The following is a 16953-nucleotide window of genomic DNA, read 5'->3' as shown; positions in this document are numbered from 1 at the left end:
AAATGGACTCAAAAGGCAACTCCCCAATAGCTTGCTGGACATCCAGAGAGAGTCACAAGTTTTGGAGCCAGGAAGCCTTCCGCATAGTAATTGCCAAGGCCATTGCCCTGACCCAAGTGTCAGCAATATCAAGGGCAGGCTGCAGAGACATTTTGGCCACCAAGCAGCCCTCATAAAAATGCTCGAAATGCCTCATAAGAAGCCCCAAGCAATTGTTCTTCAAATCTGGTTATAACCGACTAATTAAGAAAGTCATACTTGGCCAGCAAAGCTTGCTGGTTCGCGATCCTCAGCAGTAGCGAAGAGGTAGTATTTATCTTTCTGCCTAAAAGGTCCGGGTGCTTAGAGTCTCTCTCCTTGAGGGTGGATTTGAACCAGCCCTTCCAGACTCTGTCGTTCACCGCCATGACCACCAGGGAGTTCGGGGCCAGGTGGCCTCATATCCCTGAACGGGCACAAAATAGTGCTTCTCGAAGTGTCAGACTACCGGCGGTACCAAGGCCAGCATACCCCAAACAGCTCTCACAGGCTTGAGAAGCACATTGTTAAGTGGAAGGGCCACCCTCCCAGGGACAGAGGGCTGGAGAATGTCAATGAGTTTATGGGTATTCTCCTGGAGAAACTCCACTTGAATACCAAGACACATGGCAATAGGGAGTAAAAGGTCCTGGTATGCCTTGAAGTCCTTTGGATGGAAGCACCACCTCGTTCAGTGATGATGACAAGGCTGCTAGCTGAGCCATAGATAGGACCTGCTCCTGAGGCAGCGTCTCCAGGCAGAAAAACTCTGGTGGCTTCAGAGGAAGGGGAAACGTGGGCATCTGGACTTGCGACTGATCTGCAGCCACCAATACCACACAAGCAGGCAACCTCTGTTTTGACATCCCTCGACCTGCACCACTTCCCGCAGTTCCCATTGGCTGGGAACAGCAAACCATGGCCACAAGGAGCTGAGGGGCTCCATGCCTGCAGACGCTCCAGGTAAACAAAACGTCCCGGCCCACCAGCAGCTTACCCTGATGGGCTGGAAGTCAAAGTTTGCCAACCCCTGAAATATAGGGTCGGCTTATGAAAGGGTCATACAGTTTTTGCCATTTTCACCTATCCATATTGGGGGGCAGGGTTAGCTGATAAACAAATGGGTTAATGAACGAGTATATACGGTAGATTCCTTTCTCTTCCCCATGGAAACTTCTAAATTCAGAACACAGCCCACCATCTATCCACCAATCTATACAGATTGGTACAGACTAGTTTTTCCAGCATTTACATCCGATTTTCCCCTCAGTGAAAAAGCCAGCACTAGCCTCCAGTGCTTTAAGACAAGAAGAGAAGAGAACTCAGTCCAAGCCCACCAATCGTGTTTGATAGGTTAAGGCTGGTCTGATGCAAATCTTAAGTACATCTGCAAAGAGCAGCCTACAAAACACACACATAGCCATGTAGCAAAATTATCATTTCTAGAATTCAATTAATTGCCTTTGTTCCACTTATGAGAATTTCCTGACGACCTTAAACTAGAAGTTTGACCTTAAACTCTGTCACTTAATAAACAATGCTCAGTCTCAGACTTCCTGTGTGACACTGAGCAAGTCACTTTACCTCTCTGTGCCCCAGTTCTTCATTTGTACAAACAGGGATAACAGTATATCCCTATTTCAAAAAAGGGGGGTTGTGAGGCTAAATAAATTAAAGATTATGAGGCACTCAGATACTATGATGATGGGGGCCATATAAATTCCCTAGGTAAGAGCAAAATGCCGTAAGTTGTGAACTAGGTGGAAAAAAAGAAAAGCAAGCAGTTTTGGACTAACTGAAGTCTTTAGGCTCAATATATCTCGCAGAAAATCAATGGTCTATGATTAAGCCCCTTTGTTGTCAGTTCAAAACAATTTTTACAGGAAAATTCCCAGGTTTTACAAAAAGTATTAATTCAGTTTTTTTTCTGATTTTCACCCACCTTTTGTATCAAACATATTAAAAAGACTTGTTTTATTAGGAAAATACAGTACATTGCATGATATATGTAATACGATAAAACGTCTGTGTATATGCAAAGATGCCTCTTGCATTAAGGCTATGTATAAGTCTAGAAGATACACACAACAAACAGGCACGCATGCAAGCTCTGAAGTGCGTGCGAATCTGAACGTACTGATGAATCTCACACCCACCACATACACATTTCAATTTGTTCAAATATGTAACACATTAAAATGGGAAGAAAACAAATATTTGTCTCAGAATATGTTTCAGAACACAAGGAAGTATTCGAAAGTTTTAAAAAACAAAAAAAGGAGAAAAGGATGAAGTTGAGTTTACATGATGCAAATAGTGTGGCTCGATTATTAAATGTAAATATTTATAAACTAAAAGTTTTAAGTCTACAACAGTAAATTGTTTATTCAAATGAAAAGTTTTATTTGGGGATTTGAGATGTATGGTTTTCTTAAACTCAGAAGTGGAATTGTGTTTTGAGTTCTGTTTTAGTTCTGCAGCAAACCACACTGATGAACGGAATTCAAAACATTGATCTACTGAATACTTTTCCCCCTCTTTCCTTCCACCAAAATAAACCCTAATATTTACCCAGAAAAATAATTACGTTTTTTGCACTGATTTTCACCTGTTTTGTTGTGGTAATAAACACCGATAAATTCCCGGGAAAAAAAAAATAAAAAACGAAAACAAAGGGCCCTACCTATGACATACAGGAGGTCAGAATAGACGATCTAATGTCCCTTCACACCTTAAACCATGAAAAAAAATCAGTTAGACACATACTCTCCATGTGTGAGTCATACAGATGTCATCATGAAAAATTCCAATTGGAATTATAAGATTCCTGTGCTCCTCTGGTCACTGAGGAAAGCTCCTTTACTGTAAATTCCTCTGTGTCCCAAGATAGATTTTTAATAAAATAATTAGGGAATTCCTCTGGGGATTCTTTTTGCTTCTGGATACGTTAAAAATCTTTGTAGCAAATAGGAATATAAAAATAAAAAATTTTTATACCAGGCCGAGAAGGCACCTTATTTTTTAAAAAGTGTTTGCTCTAGTATTTAACATTAACAGAATACAATATCTCTGGTCCAGCATGTTCATAAAAAGTCCTCTTGATCCCAGACTTCCTGTTTCAAGCCCTGGGTAAATTCAATTTTCTCTTTTTAAAGAAGAGATTTACGGAGGAGACATTACATTTGAAAACACTTCTCAGCTAAGACTTCTTCTTTGTACTCACTAACAGCATATTCTTCGTCATATTTAATAAAATACCATCAATGAAGGTTTAGTTAAAATGCCACAAAATACAGCTTCATCTCACAAAGACACTTATTTTAAACAAAGGAAAATGCTAGTAAACTTCCAGATCACAAAATGAGGGAAGAAATGTTACCATGTCTCTAGAAATATCAATAAATATCCTTCAGACAGATATCGCAGTTCAGTATAATTCTTAAGTGTGCAAATATATTGCAAAGAAGGTGAATTAACCCAATGCAAAATAAAATACAAAGAAACCTAACAAATATTTTTTAGAACAAACATCCCAGAGCCCCAGATATCTAACACAAAAACACTTCCTAGGACTACACTGAGTACAGTATTTTGACTGCTAAGTGAATTAAACCAAATGTTTAAGCTGGAATGACTCCACAACTACATAAAAAGAAAAGGAGTACTTGTGGCACCTTAGAGACTTATGCTCAAATAAATTTGTTGGTCTCTAAGGTGCCACAAGTACTCCTTTTCTTTTTGCGGATACAGACTAACACGGCTGCTACTCTGAAACACAACTACATAGTTAATCACTCCTGACACTCCCTAATGTGAAAGTTTTTAAATATTTCATTCCAAGAGCACTGAGATAAAGAAATAAATGAGTTTACCGTTTCCAAAGGCATATTTGCTTGAACACACCCAATGTTTGTTTTTTTGTTTTGAGGCAGGAAGAAAAATGCTGTACTGAGCAAAGTTCATGTATTAACCTGAAAAGGTTCCTGGCTCAGTTCTAAGTTTGTAAAGGCAGCTGCATGCACCTGTGCAGGAAAAAAAAAAATTCTCTTCTCCAACATAGTTCTGCTGCAGATTTGTCCTCCAGAGTGAGCTACCAGAGCGAAATGGTGCATACCAGAGATACACTCAAAAAGGTAGTATGTTTATATAGCCAAAGTATCGCCTCCATCTGTTCAATAAGCTTGTCTACCTTAACTCACAGAAACTGCTAATAAATCCATCTGTTGCTCCTCCCTCAGACGACTGCCTTGAGCAAATGATCAAACTAGTTCTACTACTAACATATGAAAATTAGCAATCATTTAATTCAGAGATTAATATAAGTAAAATCTGAGGCTCTTTTGCCTTGCTATATTTTAAGTATTGGGCAACTCTTTCTATAGTCAAAAGATTTTTTGAAAAATAATATTCTTGCTGCTTGACCAGACAAGTGCACAATAAACTAATCAAATCTCAGGAATTTCCAGATTCTGGAAGGAACCCCAGATAAAATAAAATATTATATATAAATAATTTGTCAAATTTTTAACCTACTATTGTTATAAGTAACACCTGAAAGAAACTGGAGAATAAAGATCCCCCCAAATCCTCCCCCCCTCCATTTTCTGCATGTACCATATTGTTAAATGCATGGTGTCACTTCTTTCCCTGTACAATACGTTTCCATGGGTGCGTAGGTAGGTCTTCCACAACACAACTAGGTGTTTTTAAATAGGAAAATATGATTCTAAAACCAAAAAAATGGACAGGGGTACATTTATTATTTGATTTAAAAACAGAACATACAAAACCTATCAGAGTTCAAGTTGAGTGTCTCAAAGGAGTTTAGAGAGTTCTCAATTTTAAATAACTATCATGAAAAAAAGGTATGTCTGGAGTAAACAGTAGACCCAATGGTCAGGAAAAACAAAACGAAGTAACAATATACTGCTTAAGAATGTCCAAATAAGAGGTTCCTAACATTTTTTGAAGTCGGAAAGCCATGTGCCTCTAAAGGAATTACGCAATATCATACACAAACAAAAGTGCAGCCTGTGTCAACAAGCCGTATATAAACCCTTTGTAGGATATTTAAAGAATTATGGAGCTGCACCTTATTACATGTGATTAAAGACAAAAGGAGGTGAAGTGTACCTAAAGATCACTTTCACTGCACTTTGTGGAATACATCACTACTCCATAATGAATGAGAAACAAAAAAGATTTCTTTTAAAATCTACAGCTAAAACGTTTAGTAACTCCTACCTACCGTGTTTAAGTAAACTTGTGTACTGGATCGCAACACATTATTCAGCCACCCGTACTCTTCTTTAGTTCTAAGATCACTAAGATTCCCACATTATTTCAGTTCTCCTTTTAACACCCAGCATTTGCAATACCTCACAGGCTCCAAAATGTGTTTCCTGGATCAAATTGCCCTTTTTCGTCAGCCAAACATTTTTGCCTGTATCTATTTTTTATGGTGGTCCTGCATGCAACACTGGCACACAGATTTTACTATCTTATTACACTATGCAGGCTCCGTAGGCAGCCCAGCTTCCCCCAACAGGGCCAGCTGATAATCCTGTGCTCTCTTCCTCATACACAAAATAATGTTATTGCATGGAAACAAGCCAGCAACACAAGCACGCAGTGTCAGGGAAGTGTGGCCAAAACAGGAGTCAAACCTGCAGGGAGTGACTATTACCAGCTGGCACTCTGGTGGCCAGGCATCACTGAGCTCACCTGGACTTCTGCCCTTCTTCAGGATGTTTACCTGCATATATAAGTATTGTGCAGGTGCAAGAGGAAAACTGTGACTGTGCTAGGAGCAACAGAGATCCTTGCATAATTGCTGACAGCATATGCAAGGGCACTCTCCGTGTCATCATCACTGTACCATCCATGAAATACACTTTCAACATTTTTTTTCTCTGTTTGCATTGACATTTGAAATTAACATAATTATTCACTTCCTTGTTTGTGCAATACTGTCACTAATCTTATAACTCTGCAAATAGGATGTGTCAGCTAACCTGTGCTCTCTTTACTACAGCTTTAATAGCAGAGAGCCATCTATTAGTCTAGATCTCACACAAACCTAGTATTCTGTGAGATTAATGAGTTTAAATACCCCACAAAAATATTAACAATCCAAATGCTACTCCCCACTAGACTAACCAGATTAGTTTACCAGAATTCCTTTGGGGTTCTAAATGACCCTAAATAAGATTAAACCCACTTAAAAACTATAAAAATACCGCTCTTTGACAAAGACCAAAAATAGTAATTACGTTTATTTGCACCAAGCAATATTTTCCAAACACAGGTGCACAAAGCTGGGCACCGAAATCAGTTAAATGATTTTCACAGATACTGAACAAGTCCCAATATCACTTTTTCAGGCCACTTGCTTAAGCTTTGACGAAAAGCTGTAATTAGTTAGAAAGAATTTGGGCTATGGTAGATTTAGCGACACATTTGTGCCACTCCTATCTCATAACAGAGCACAGAAGGAAAAAACATGATCTGTTTCAGCTGTGATGCTGATACAACCAGGATCTGGGGCATCCAACACATCAAGGAGCTATACACCATAATCCTCTGATTGACATTTTGATTGTCCTTCAGGCAGGCAAGAAGCCTGGCAGCAGCTGTGAATTGTCCTTGGCTTCCAGGCAAGAGGATTATTTCCCTATTTGACAAGATTAATAAGAGACAGACAAGTACACTGACAAAATTGGTAACAGCCAGCAAGCCTGGACCAATTTTTCCCCCCATCTTTTTCCAGATGTTTTGATGCAGATGAGGGTTTTTGGTAAATTATGTATAATTTGTCTAAAAGCAGCAAGCATTTGAAAATGTACTGAAAAGCTGTCTGGTTTTATCAGAGCTTCTTTACAAAGCTCGACAGCCTCTCGTTACTGTATATTAGAACATCTTATACAACAAGGGCAAGCGATTGGGTGAGGGTGTTATATACAGCTCTTGTCTTCAAATCCTAATCCATCCTAGGTCAGTAATGACAGAGTTACTATACAATACCTGTACAGTGGGTTATATGACTGGCTCCATCCAACGTATATACACTGAAAAAATCATAAGTGGTCCATATAAAGCATCAAATAAAGCTCCCAAAGCAGCAGAATTTACTCTTTCTTCAAGGATAGGTTTATTGTTCAAAACCTAAACAATCCAATACAAATCTACGCAGCTAAGCCAGGTCCTCTTACCTAGCCACTACAAAGGGCATGTCTACATTTACCATGAATCGACTCTGCAGTGATTGATCCACCAGGGGTCGATTTAGTAGATCTAGTGAAGACCCGCTAAATCGATCACAGATTGCTCACCAGTCAACTCCGGTACTCCACCAGAACGAGATGCATAAGGTAAGTCCAGAGGAGAGTTTCTCCCGTTGACCCAGCGTGGTGTAGATACCGCAATAAGTCGACCTAAGCTACGTCAACTCCAACTACATTATTCACCTAGCTGGAGTTGTATAACTTAGGTTGACTTAACCCTGTAGTGTAGACCTGGCCTAAGTCTCTTCCTCATAAGGTCGCCACCCCTGCCCACACAACAGGCACCTTTAGGTCTTCTACCTACTTGGTATACGGACAGTCCTTTTCTCTGACCATAGGTTTGAGTTTGGGTCTCTTGCAGGTGCCTTCCTGCTCCCTGCAGGTCTCACTAACAAACTGAACTGTTGGCTGGCTTTCTTATCTGATGACCAGATGACCTATAGTCTATCACCTCTTCTTTAGCCTCAAACCCATTATCCATCACATGGGATGTAGCAAATTAGTCACAATTTGGACTAAGGCCAGCTCCCTTAAAGGGCCATCCCACTTTGTGAGGCAGTACCTTTGTTGGTAACCTCCACAAGGAGACGAAGGGGTATATGAGCCACGAAGACTAAAATTCCCCTTCTAATCATTATGGAGAAATAGTCCCCTCCAGGGGAGACGCAGAATAGTAAAGTTTGTGTAGCCTGTGCCAATACATTCTGTGAATAAATGGAAGAATTCATGAAAGCAGCCTTACTGATTGCCCTAGAAACTGAGCGTTTATCTATCTATAATACTCAGGCAAAATATCTCCATACACCACCTGAAAACAGTAAACTGGGTTGGAAGGAATTCCTCCATCAACTTCCCTCCCACTTTGTCAAATACCCAAGGTCTCCAAACAGTGAAACCGTATCACTGAAGTCCATTCCTAATTCAGAACACTAATTCTATCTACACAGGCACCAGCATAAGTTATATACATAAATATATAGAACTAAGCAGACAAATACTAATTTGATTTCAAAAATCTGTTTCTAGTCCAACAAAATCCAGCTGAGAGATTATTCAGTGTCCTAAAGCAGCCATATCAAATGTTTCATCGCAGAGGTACAGTGAACATATTCGGAACAAAAACTCCATCCACAAACCAAATGAAAACACCTATTTAAAGCCAAACCACACACACACACACACACACAGTAGTAAAAAAAATGAATCTGTTGACGTAACCATAGACCCAAACCAACCCTAGTCACCTCTGCTTTGCAGTTAGTAAGAAAGATGGTATTGTGGTTTAGCCACAAGACCAGTCAGACACCTGGTTTCTATTCCTATCTCTGCCACTGTCTTCCTGTATGTCATTAGAGAAGTCACTCAGATACCTCATATATATAACAATTGTAATAGTTTCACACCACCTCTATAGGAAGGAATAAAAAAACTCACTAATGTTTACTAAGTGCTGTAAATTCAAAGAATTGTATTATATAATAAAAACAAATCTCTGTAAGGTATCCATCTGTACTTACAGAAAATATGTTGGGCCAAAGTGATATTGCAAACTGGAATTATAGCAGCTCATTGTGTTTGTTGTAGTTTTTTGCATTTTCCTTTATCTCTCAATAAAAAAAAAAAAAAAAAACAGGAGGAAAAAAAATAAAAGACCACTACTAAATAACTAAATTATCTCAAGAGGAATATTTTGAAAATTCCTCTCAGCATAAAGTGTGGAATTGCCAATCATTTTGCTATTTCAACAACAAATCAAAATAGAAAAATTTACCAAAGTTTAAGATATTTAATGAACTTAAACACTAAACTAGTTTCCTGTTAAATTTTAAGACACCAAAACATAGTGATCGGCATATTACAAGTCTGCACCGAGTTCTGTTTTTTAAAGAAACTAAATATAAATTATACTTCACAAGACAGTAAGAAAAGAATCTTGTCTAAACTCTCTTATCATAATTTCTAAAACTGGAAAGATTAAACCAAAGAATCCTACAGAGACAGTCAAAAATCAGAAAGCACAAAATGAAGTGTCACTTCTCAGCAAGGAATGCTCTGATCTGAACCAGGCAAGTAAACAGCTAGCAGATTAGACAATCTTCAAATTTCAAAAGTGCATTAGGAACCAACATACATTAAAGATCAAGACCACTACATGGAATATAAGTGATGTAATGTACCATATTGGAACAGTTGAGTGTTTGACACTGGATTTATCAGTCATCCTACTGGAGGTACAAAGTACTTTGTAAGAAGCAAGCAAAAACCATTTGGACTCAGGCTAAAATTAGGCATTCCTCTTTTCCCCTCAAGGCTAAAAATAAAAGTAAAGCTTCTTTTTAAAAAATTTCACAGTAATATATTTATGTTTTATTTAATTACGTTGTCACAGCAATGCCCCAAGTACAAACAACAGAAAATGGGCACAATTGGAAAAAGAAATATACAGATGTAAAATTGCTGAAGTGAAAGTGAATAGACAGCACCATTATTACTTTTAACTTTATTCTGAAACATGAAAAGCATTTTTAAAAAACACTGAAGAATTAGATCAGTAAAAAAATCCACGTAAAATGTCCACAAAAATTTATCTTGATACCAATGTAAATGCTATGCAATTTCAATTAATATATTATTTAAATAATAAATGAGCAGCAATGTGATGGTAGCAATAGACTGAAATTAACACAAGTCACTTACCTTAACAAAATTGTCAGGGAACATGCCCCTTTTTCCATTTAGCTCCCCTTCTAACCATCCTTCCTCTTCTAGTTTTTTCACATTTCTGATGATTTCTCCAACTCGAATTGTTAACTCATCATCATGTATGGCATCATAGTCATACTCCACGATATAGTCAACTGAGAGAAGGAAGAAAAGAAAGAGTCAATGCTTAACTCAGACATGTGGAAATATTAAATGTCTAATTGTATGTACTGCATTAAGTGATTTATACATAAGAGGGACCTCACAATAAAGAGTTCTTTTGACCAATTTTTTTTTAAGTAAACAAGGGGCCAGTTTTTCAGAACCTCACTTCAAACGTTGTACATCTGATTTTGTACACACTCATATGAATGTTCAATTGCCTCCTATGCACATAGATTTTATTATGTGCCTGAAAATAACAGTGCATGTACAGTTCTATTTGCAAAATTGACACTTCTTTGAAAGTTTGGTTCAAGAAATGTTAATCACAGATTTGCACCAAAAACAAAACACACACTATTAAGTTTAAAGTTTGCATAATGTGCATGGAGAAAACAGATTTAACTTGGACACAGCAAAGTTTAGTCATGGGAACCCTGGCAATATATCTGCATACATCTGTTGCACAAAAACAATGAGAATTGCATATAGCCAACTTGTATCTTGTTTGGTAATAAACAGGCTATTATTTTTTGCCTAGAAATTCTGTTTTATATCTGATGATTCCGTTAAACTACACAAATCACCACCTCATTCACTCATGTCCATTAAGACAGCCTTTCCATTGCCAAGCAGAGTGTTTATACCACTGTGACAGGTTGTCCAACTGTAAGGGGACACCTGATGTACTGGGATACCACTGAGCCTGCCTGGGCCCCCTTTACCCTGTCTTGCTGAGCCAGTCTCTTAAACCTCCTCTAGCACACACAAAGGCAGGGCCACACCCAGCTGCAGAAAGACACAGACACTGAGATCAGCTCTGGGAAGATTCAGCTTAAGGGATTTGCCCCAGTACTTGGGTGCCCACCTCCCTTGGAATGCAGACCTAAAAGGTATATTGTCTTGCGCTGTATAGAAAAATCTGCACAGCGCAAGCTCATAAAAATTCACCCTGTCCCTCAATGTGAAGAGAGATATGCACAGCTTCTTACCTCTCCCCTTCCTCCCCCGCCCCAAAGATATGGATTGCACAAACAGGGTTATGTTATAAACAAGAAATGTTTATTAATTACAAAAGACAGATTTTAAGTGAATATAGGGGATAGCAAAGAGAACAAAGCAGATTACTAAGCAAATAAAACAAAACACGCAAACTAAGCTTGATTCACTAAAGAAACAGGTTACAAAATGTAATTTCTCACCCAAGATCTTGAATTAGGCAGGATGCAGAATTTCTGTAGCTTACAGTTCCAGTTATCTCTTCTTACAGTCTGGACCCCTGTCTCAGTCTGGACTCACTCCTGCCTTTCCCCTCAGGTACTTTCAGCAGTCTTTCTTCTTGGATAGGCAATGGAGGAGAGTCCACATTAACCTCCTCCCCAGCCTTAAAAGGGATTTACCTAAGGCAGGAAGCCTTTGATAGATCCCCATCCCTCTACAGAGGAAAAGTACCAGCAGCGTCCAAGGCAGTATTTTGCATCAGGTGACATCATCACCTGACCTTGTGGTATCAGAGTAGCATCCCAGGAAACTCCTCAGAAAAGTATGAGATTAGTATCTTCAGAGTTCTGCTGTCCTTCTTAAATGCTTCATTCAGGATGATTGCTTACTGTCTGATGGGCGTTTTCCCAAGTGTACACACAGGTGTAATTGTTACAAAGTCAATATTGCTAACTTCAGATACAGAAATGATACATGCATACAAATTGGATAATCACATTCAGTAAATCATAACCTTTCCAACAATATCTTACATGAGTCACCTTGCATAAAGTATATCTTAGTTATGCCATATTTGTATCATAACCATATTTCTATGAAGAATATGGGGTGTAACATCACCCACTCCAGCCTCAGTGTCCTCCACAGTTCAAGATACACATGCAGAAAGGGAGTGGGGGTGAGGGAGAGAGAGACAGATTAATAAATTGAGATGGTGGAACTGTAAAGAACCATAAACTTTCCATTTCATCCTCTCCACGCCTAATCTTTGGCTTCACACTGGGATCTTCTTCCATCAATGTATCTTTAACTGATTAACAATGATAGGAAAATGTATGTGTGCGCCACCTAGATACCAGTACCTGGAATTTCTTCCACGATGAGTTCATAATTCCTACCTAAAAATATTTCTAGCAGAAGTGCTTCTACACCCATTAGTGATTGTAGAGTTTACCCTTTCCTGCCTGTAGGTTAAATCACAGAAAACCTAGTTAAAAACAGAATTACACACTGGTGTCAGGAATACACCACAGAGCACAGAATGATCTTCCTTCACAACTACATCTAACAATTCAAGAACCAGATGCAGGTGGACTCTTTAAACATAAAAATTTAAGCACTTTTTAATACCTTGAATTCTTGTTAAAAAAAACAAAATCGATTCATTTCACCAAAATGAACTATGATCATCATCATAGTAACATGCCCCTGACTCAAGCTTTGGACCTCTGTGTCCCCATACATTTTTTAAAAATCTTTTTGGTAGCAATCACACCATCACATACTACAATAAGGATGAATCTCCCAGTTGAACAAACATGGAAAGCTAGCAAGCATACAACAAGATCCCCATATAACTTTGGTTCTGTTATCCAAATTCCCGACCCCTCAGACTTTCCTTAGGCTTTGTCTACACTGGCAACTGAACGACAAAACTTTTGTCTTTCACAGGTGTTTCCACCCTGCCCCGCCCGAAAGACACAAGTTTTGCCGTGACAGGTGCCAGTGTGAACAGCGCTTTGTCAACGCAAACGCCACTCGTTGTAGGTGGAAGTTTTTTGTCAGCAGGAGACCCAACAAACAGCAGCTACACTGCGTAACTTTTACCGGCAGGGCTGTGACAACACAGCTGTGTCGCTAAAAGCTGTGTAGTGTAGACAAAGCCATCGTTTAAGAATTCGAAGCAGGTAATCATTTCAATACACAACCAACACCTAACAATTTTGAAAGCCACACTGCTATCCTTCGGAGAAGTTTCCTATGGATTTCTGCCAGAAATGCGTCATTTCTTTTACATCATTTAGGTGAGTTTGCCAAAACCAAAAACAAGCTGTGAGACAACTTTGACCTTGAGGGAAAGCGTCTAGACTTCCCACTCACCCACCTCAGTCTGCACAGACAAAAGGCCACAAATAAATACCAAAGTTTTTGGATTTACAGCTCAAAACTGTGCATCTAAATACCTAATTATGTGTACATAAACAGAACTGAGGTATTGGGTGTGAGCAGGAGGTACTCACCATTTATGAAAAAAAAAAATCAGTCCACTTTTATTTAGGTGCCTAGATTTAAACATTCAAGTTTGAAAATTTTAGCCATAGCATTCAGTAGAATGAGAAGGAGTACTTGTGGCACCTTAGAGACTAACAAATTTATTTGAGCATAAGCTTTCGTGAGCTACAGCTCAGTTCATCGGATGCATTTGATGAAGTGAGCTGTAGCTAACGAAAGCTTATGCTCAAATAAATTTGTTAGTCTCTAAGGTGCCACAAGTACTCCTTTTCCTTTTGCAAATACAGACTAACAGGGCTGCTACTCTGAAACCAGTAGAATAAGAGAATCTCCCACCTTTGTCAGCACTGCTGAGAAAGTTTAAGAAAAAAATTCCATGGCAATGTACTCTTTGGCCCTTCTGCCAAGACTTCACACAAGGAAAACAGATATACTGGTTAGTTGGGCAAAGTAAACACAAACCCTCTAAAATGGACAGAGCAATGTATTTTGCCAAAGCCAAACCAATAAGATTTTCAGCCACAACTGGGCTAGCTAAATTCTACCTGATGGCCTGACGAAAAGTCCTCCATTTATCATCATTATTAATCCCTTTAAAACATCAAGTCTTTGGCAGCCAATTCATCGAAGGGGCTAGTGCAAAGGAGATGGATTATGGCTGTAAAGTGCTAACAGAGGTGAACTCCCCTCTGTCATAAAGATGACAGATAGCTCCTCAACCAGCTACCCCACCACTCCTGATGTAGTGGGCATACCACAGAGGAGCTCTGCTACACCATGCCAATCCTTCACTGGAATAAGTTAGAGTAGCCTCCAGCCTGCTCTGACTCCTGCAAGGGCCAAACTCGTGCAGAAAACCTGATGTGGCTCCTGGACAGCTTCTCAGGATGATAAAGCTGTAGGTCAGAAGAACATCTGTGCTGAATTTTCAACAGTCCTATCTTGTCAATTAAAATGCTCACAACCAACATACATCTGACACCACCTCCAAAAAAAAGCTCAAGACGACATGACTTGATGTTCCTGATATTTCTGAGCATTGTTTTAATATTGATTTTAACCCTTCTAGCCTTTCATATAGCAGCCAACAAAAAGAGCACAAACTCAGATTTTAAAAAAAGCCCTTTGCATGACTGCTTTAAAGGACTTTTGAGTATCCCTGCAGTGATGATTTTATATTATTTATTTTAGTACTTTCACAAAGCTCCTACTAAGCTATTTAATAAATTCTGCTGAAACATTTAGCTATTATAGGAAAGTGGAAATAAGTGTCGCCCATTAAAAATAAGATGTTTTAGCTCTTGAATATGAGTGAACCTTACCTGAAGGTTTTCAGAAACTAGGCCCTCTCTGAAACTATTCAGCTGATTAAGGAGCTAGCTAGATCTCACCACTGCCCTGCTGCTTCAGCATTCAGGGGCTGGTCCTGACACCCAGAGCTCCTGTTCTGACACCCACAACCCTCATTCTGCGATAATGTGGCCTGCTGGGCCCTTCTCTGTTCCATTATTCTGTGAACCGGATGCTTTAGAAATAGGTTTGCCATATTATGATCAACACTTATGTTCCAAGTGCACATATAGTCTAGATCAGTTTGCTGAATGGGTGGGTGTCTGAAATGTTCTTTTAAATAAGGAATGTGGTTCAAGGTTATTGAGAAATTAAGCAGCAAAGAGGTATTTAAATTTGGCAACCAGTGGAGGACCATATTGGTTTGATATATTTTACTACCCTATTCACTGTTGCTGACCTGTAGCACAACCCAGATTAACTGATTATATGTAACATTAAGAACATTTCAACTACTCTGAGCTGCATGTTACCAAGCAGTGTTTGTAACCAAAATGAAAAGAGAAAACCTTACAAATGCCTATGTAGCAGGGCTTGTCAGACTGATAAGTAATTCTTCTTGGAGGGATATTCTGGCATTAAATGTTGTCAGTAAGATACTCTATTTACTGAATAACTGAGCTGTCAATATAAACTCCTTAACATTTCAGAGATTGTATTATTTAATAATAATTTATCCCACCTTTGGCCTATATCACTTGCCTACTGTGAAGAAAAGTATAGCTACTAGGATTGTTCCTTAAGATAAAAAGATAATGCAAAGAAACAAAAAAATAGCTAAACTCCAATGGGAATGTTTTTGACAGAACACATAATGAGAATAGCACAAATGAATAATTACAATTTCGGCTATGGATATCAGACAGTTGAGAGAAGAGTCTCCTACTGGATGGCATTTTGCTGCCATTCCAATAAGACAAAAAAGGAATTATCAGCACTCATCACTAGACAACTTAAGGGAGCAATATCCTTGATCAGCTGTTCAAAACTGGCAGTTATCTAAAGTGGTTACCATCCAACAATTGTTACATGGGCTACAAAATAGACGTTATCATTCTGCAGCTGACAGGGAAGTCCATATCCTAACCACATATACCACAAGATAGTCCTTACCCTTGTTGAAGGGTCAGGTTAAGCCTAATTCCAATTTTACATTGGTGTAAATGCAAATCAATCAGATTTATTATGCACGTGGCGACTAAGCTCTTCTGGAGAGAGAGAATAAGTATCTACAACAAGGTTGAGGAACAAGAGGCAGAGTTTATGATTGCCTTTCTACTCCCCCTAACCTTAACACATGTGCACAGTGCCTGATAGGTGGCTCCAGTCAACACTAGGGCCACATCTACACTACCACTCATGTCGGCAAAACTTATGTCGCTCGGGAGAGGGGAGGTTCACACCCCTGAGAGACATAAGTTTTGCCGACATAAGTGATAGCCTGCACAGTGCTATGTTGGCAGGAGAGCTTCTCCCGCCAGCGTAGCTACCGTTACTCATTGGGAGCAGTTTATGGCAATGGGATAGAGCTCTCCCGTCAACATAATTAGAGTGGTTACACAAGGGATCTTGCAGCACCGCAGCTGCATCAGTACAGCTGTGCCCCTGTAAATTCTCTAAGGTAGACGTAGCCTAGGTGGGTCTTCCAAGCCCATTCCTTTCTTGTCTGTCAAACAGAAAATTTTAAAACAAAACAGATTTTCAAACTAATGTCCCTTTAAATCAAAGCAAACAGTATATTGAGACAGAAGGAACAGCACATTCACCTGTAGCACAGTCAATCATTCACATCATTAGGTCACTGAATGTACGTTATGGCTTGTTGTAATAGTTATCGAAGACAAAGTAGCACCCTATATATATACACACACACACACACATAGGGAGTTCTACTTTGTCTTTGATAACTATTACATGAATAACTCCGTAGATTCTATTTACTACCTTTCTGAAAACCACCCTGATCCAAAACATTTTAAAATAAAGGCACAAACTTACTACTACTTTACTTTTCAACCTCAACTCTTACCCATGACAATGGCTACTATTTTATGTCTTTTACTATGCAAGGTTATGAAGTAGAAGCCTGACTACTGCCAACTTCCCCTTTTGATTAAACACTTTGATATGCAATATGCTTACATTGATGTTACCTCCAAAAAGCGGGGGTGGGGGTGTTAGAATCTAAGGTAATTGTTATTGT

At 39.0% G+C, this 16953-nt stretch overlaps 1 protein-coding gene across 1 annotated transcript in view; it reads right to left on the bottom strand.

Annotated features, from left to right (window-relative positions):
• Positions 1–16953, bottom strand: part of CD2AP (CD2 associated protein) — a 160506-nt gene that overhangs the window by 114980 nt on the left and 28573 nt on the right. The window contains exon 2 of the mRNA XM_084624761.1: positions 9999–10159. Within this exon, the coding sequence (XP_084480887.1) occupies positions 9999–10159 (161 nt within the window). The remainder of the gene's footprint in view (positions 1–9998; positions 10160–16953) is intronic.

The sequence above is a fragment of the Lepidochelys olivacea genome, assembly GCF_965140295.1.
Source record: "Lepidochelys olivacea isolate rLepOli2 genome assembly, chromosome: 3".
Lineage (NCBI taxonomy): Eukaryota > Metazoa > Chordata > Testudines > Cheloniidae > Lepidochelys > Lepidochelys olivacea.
This window is presented reverse-complemented; position numbering and strand designations above follow the sequence as displayed.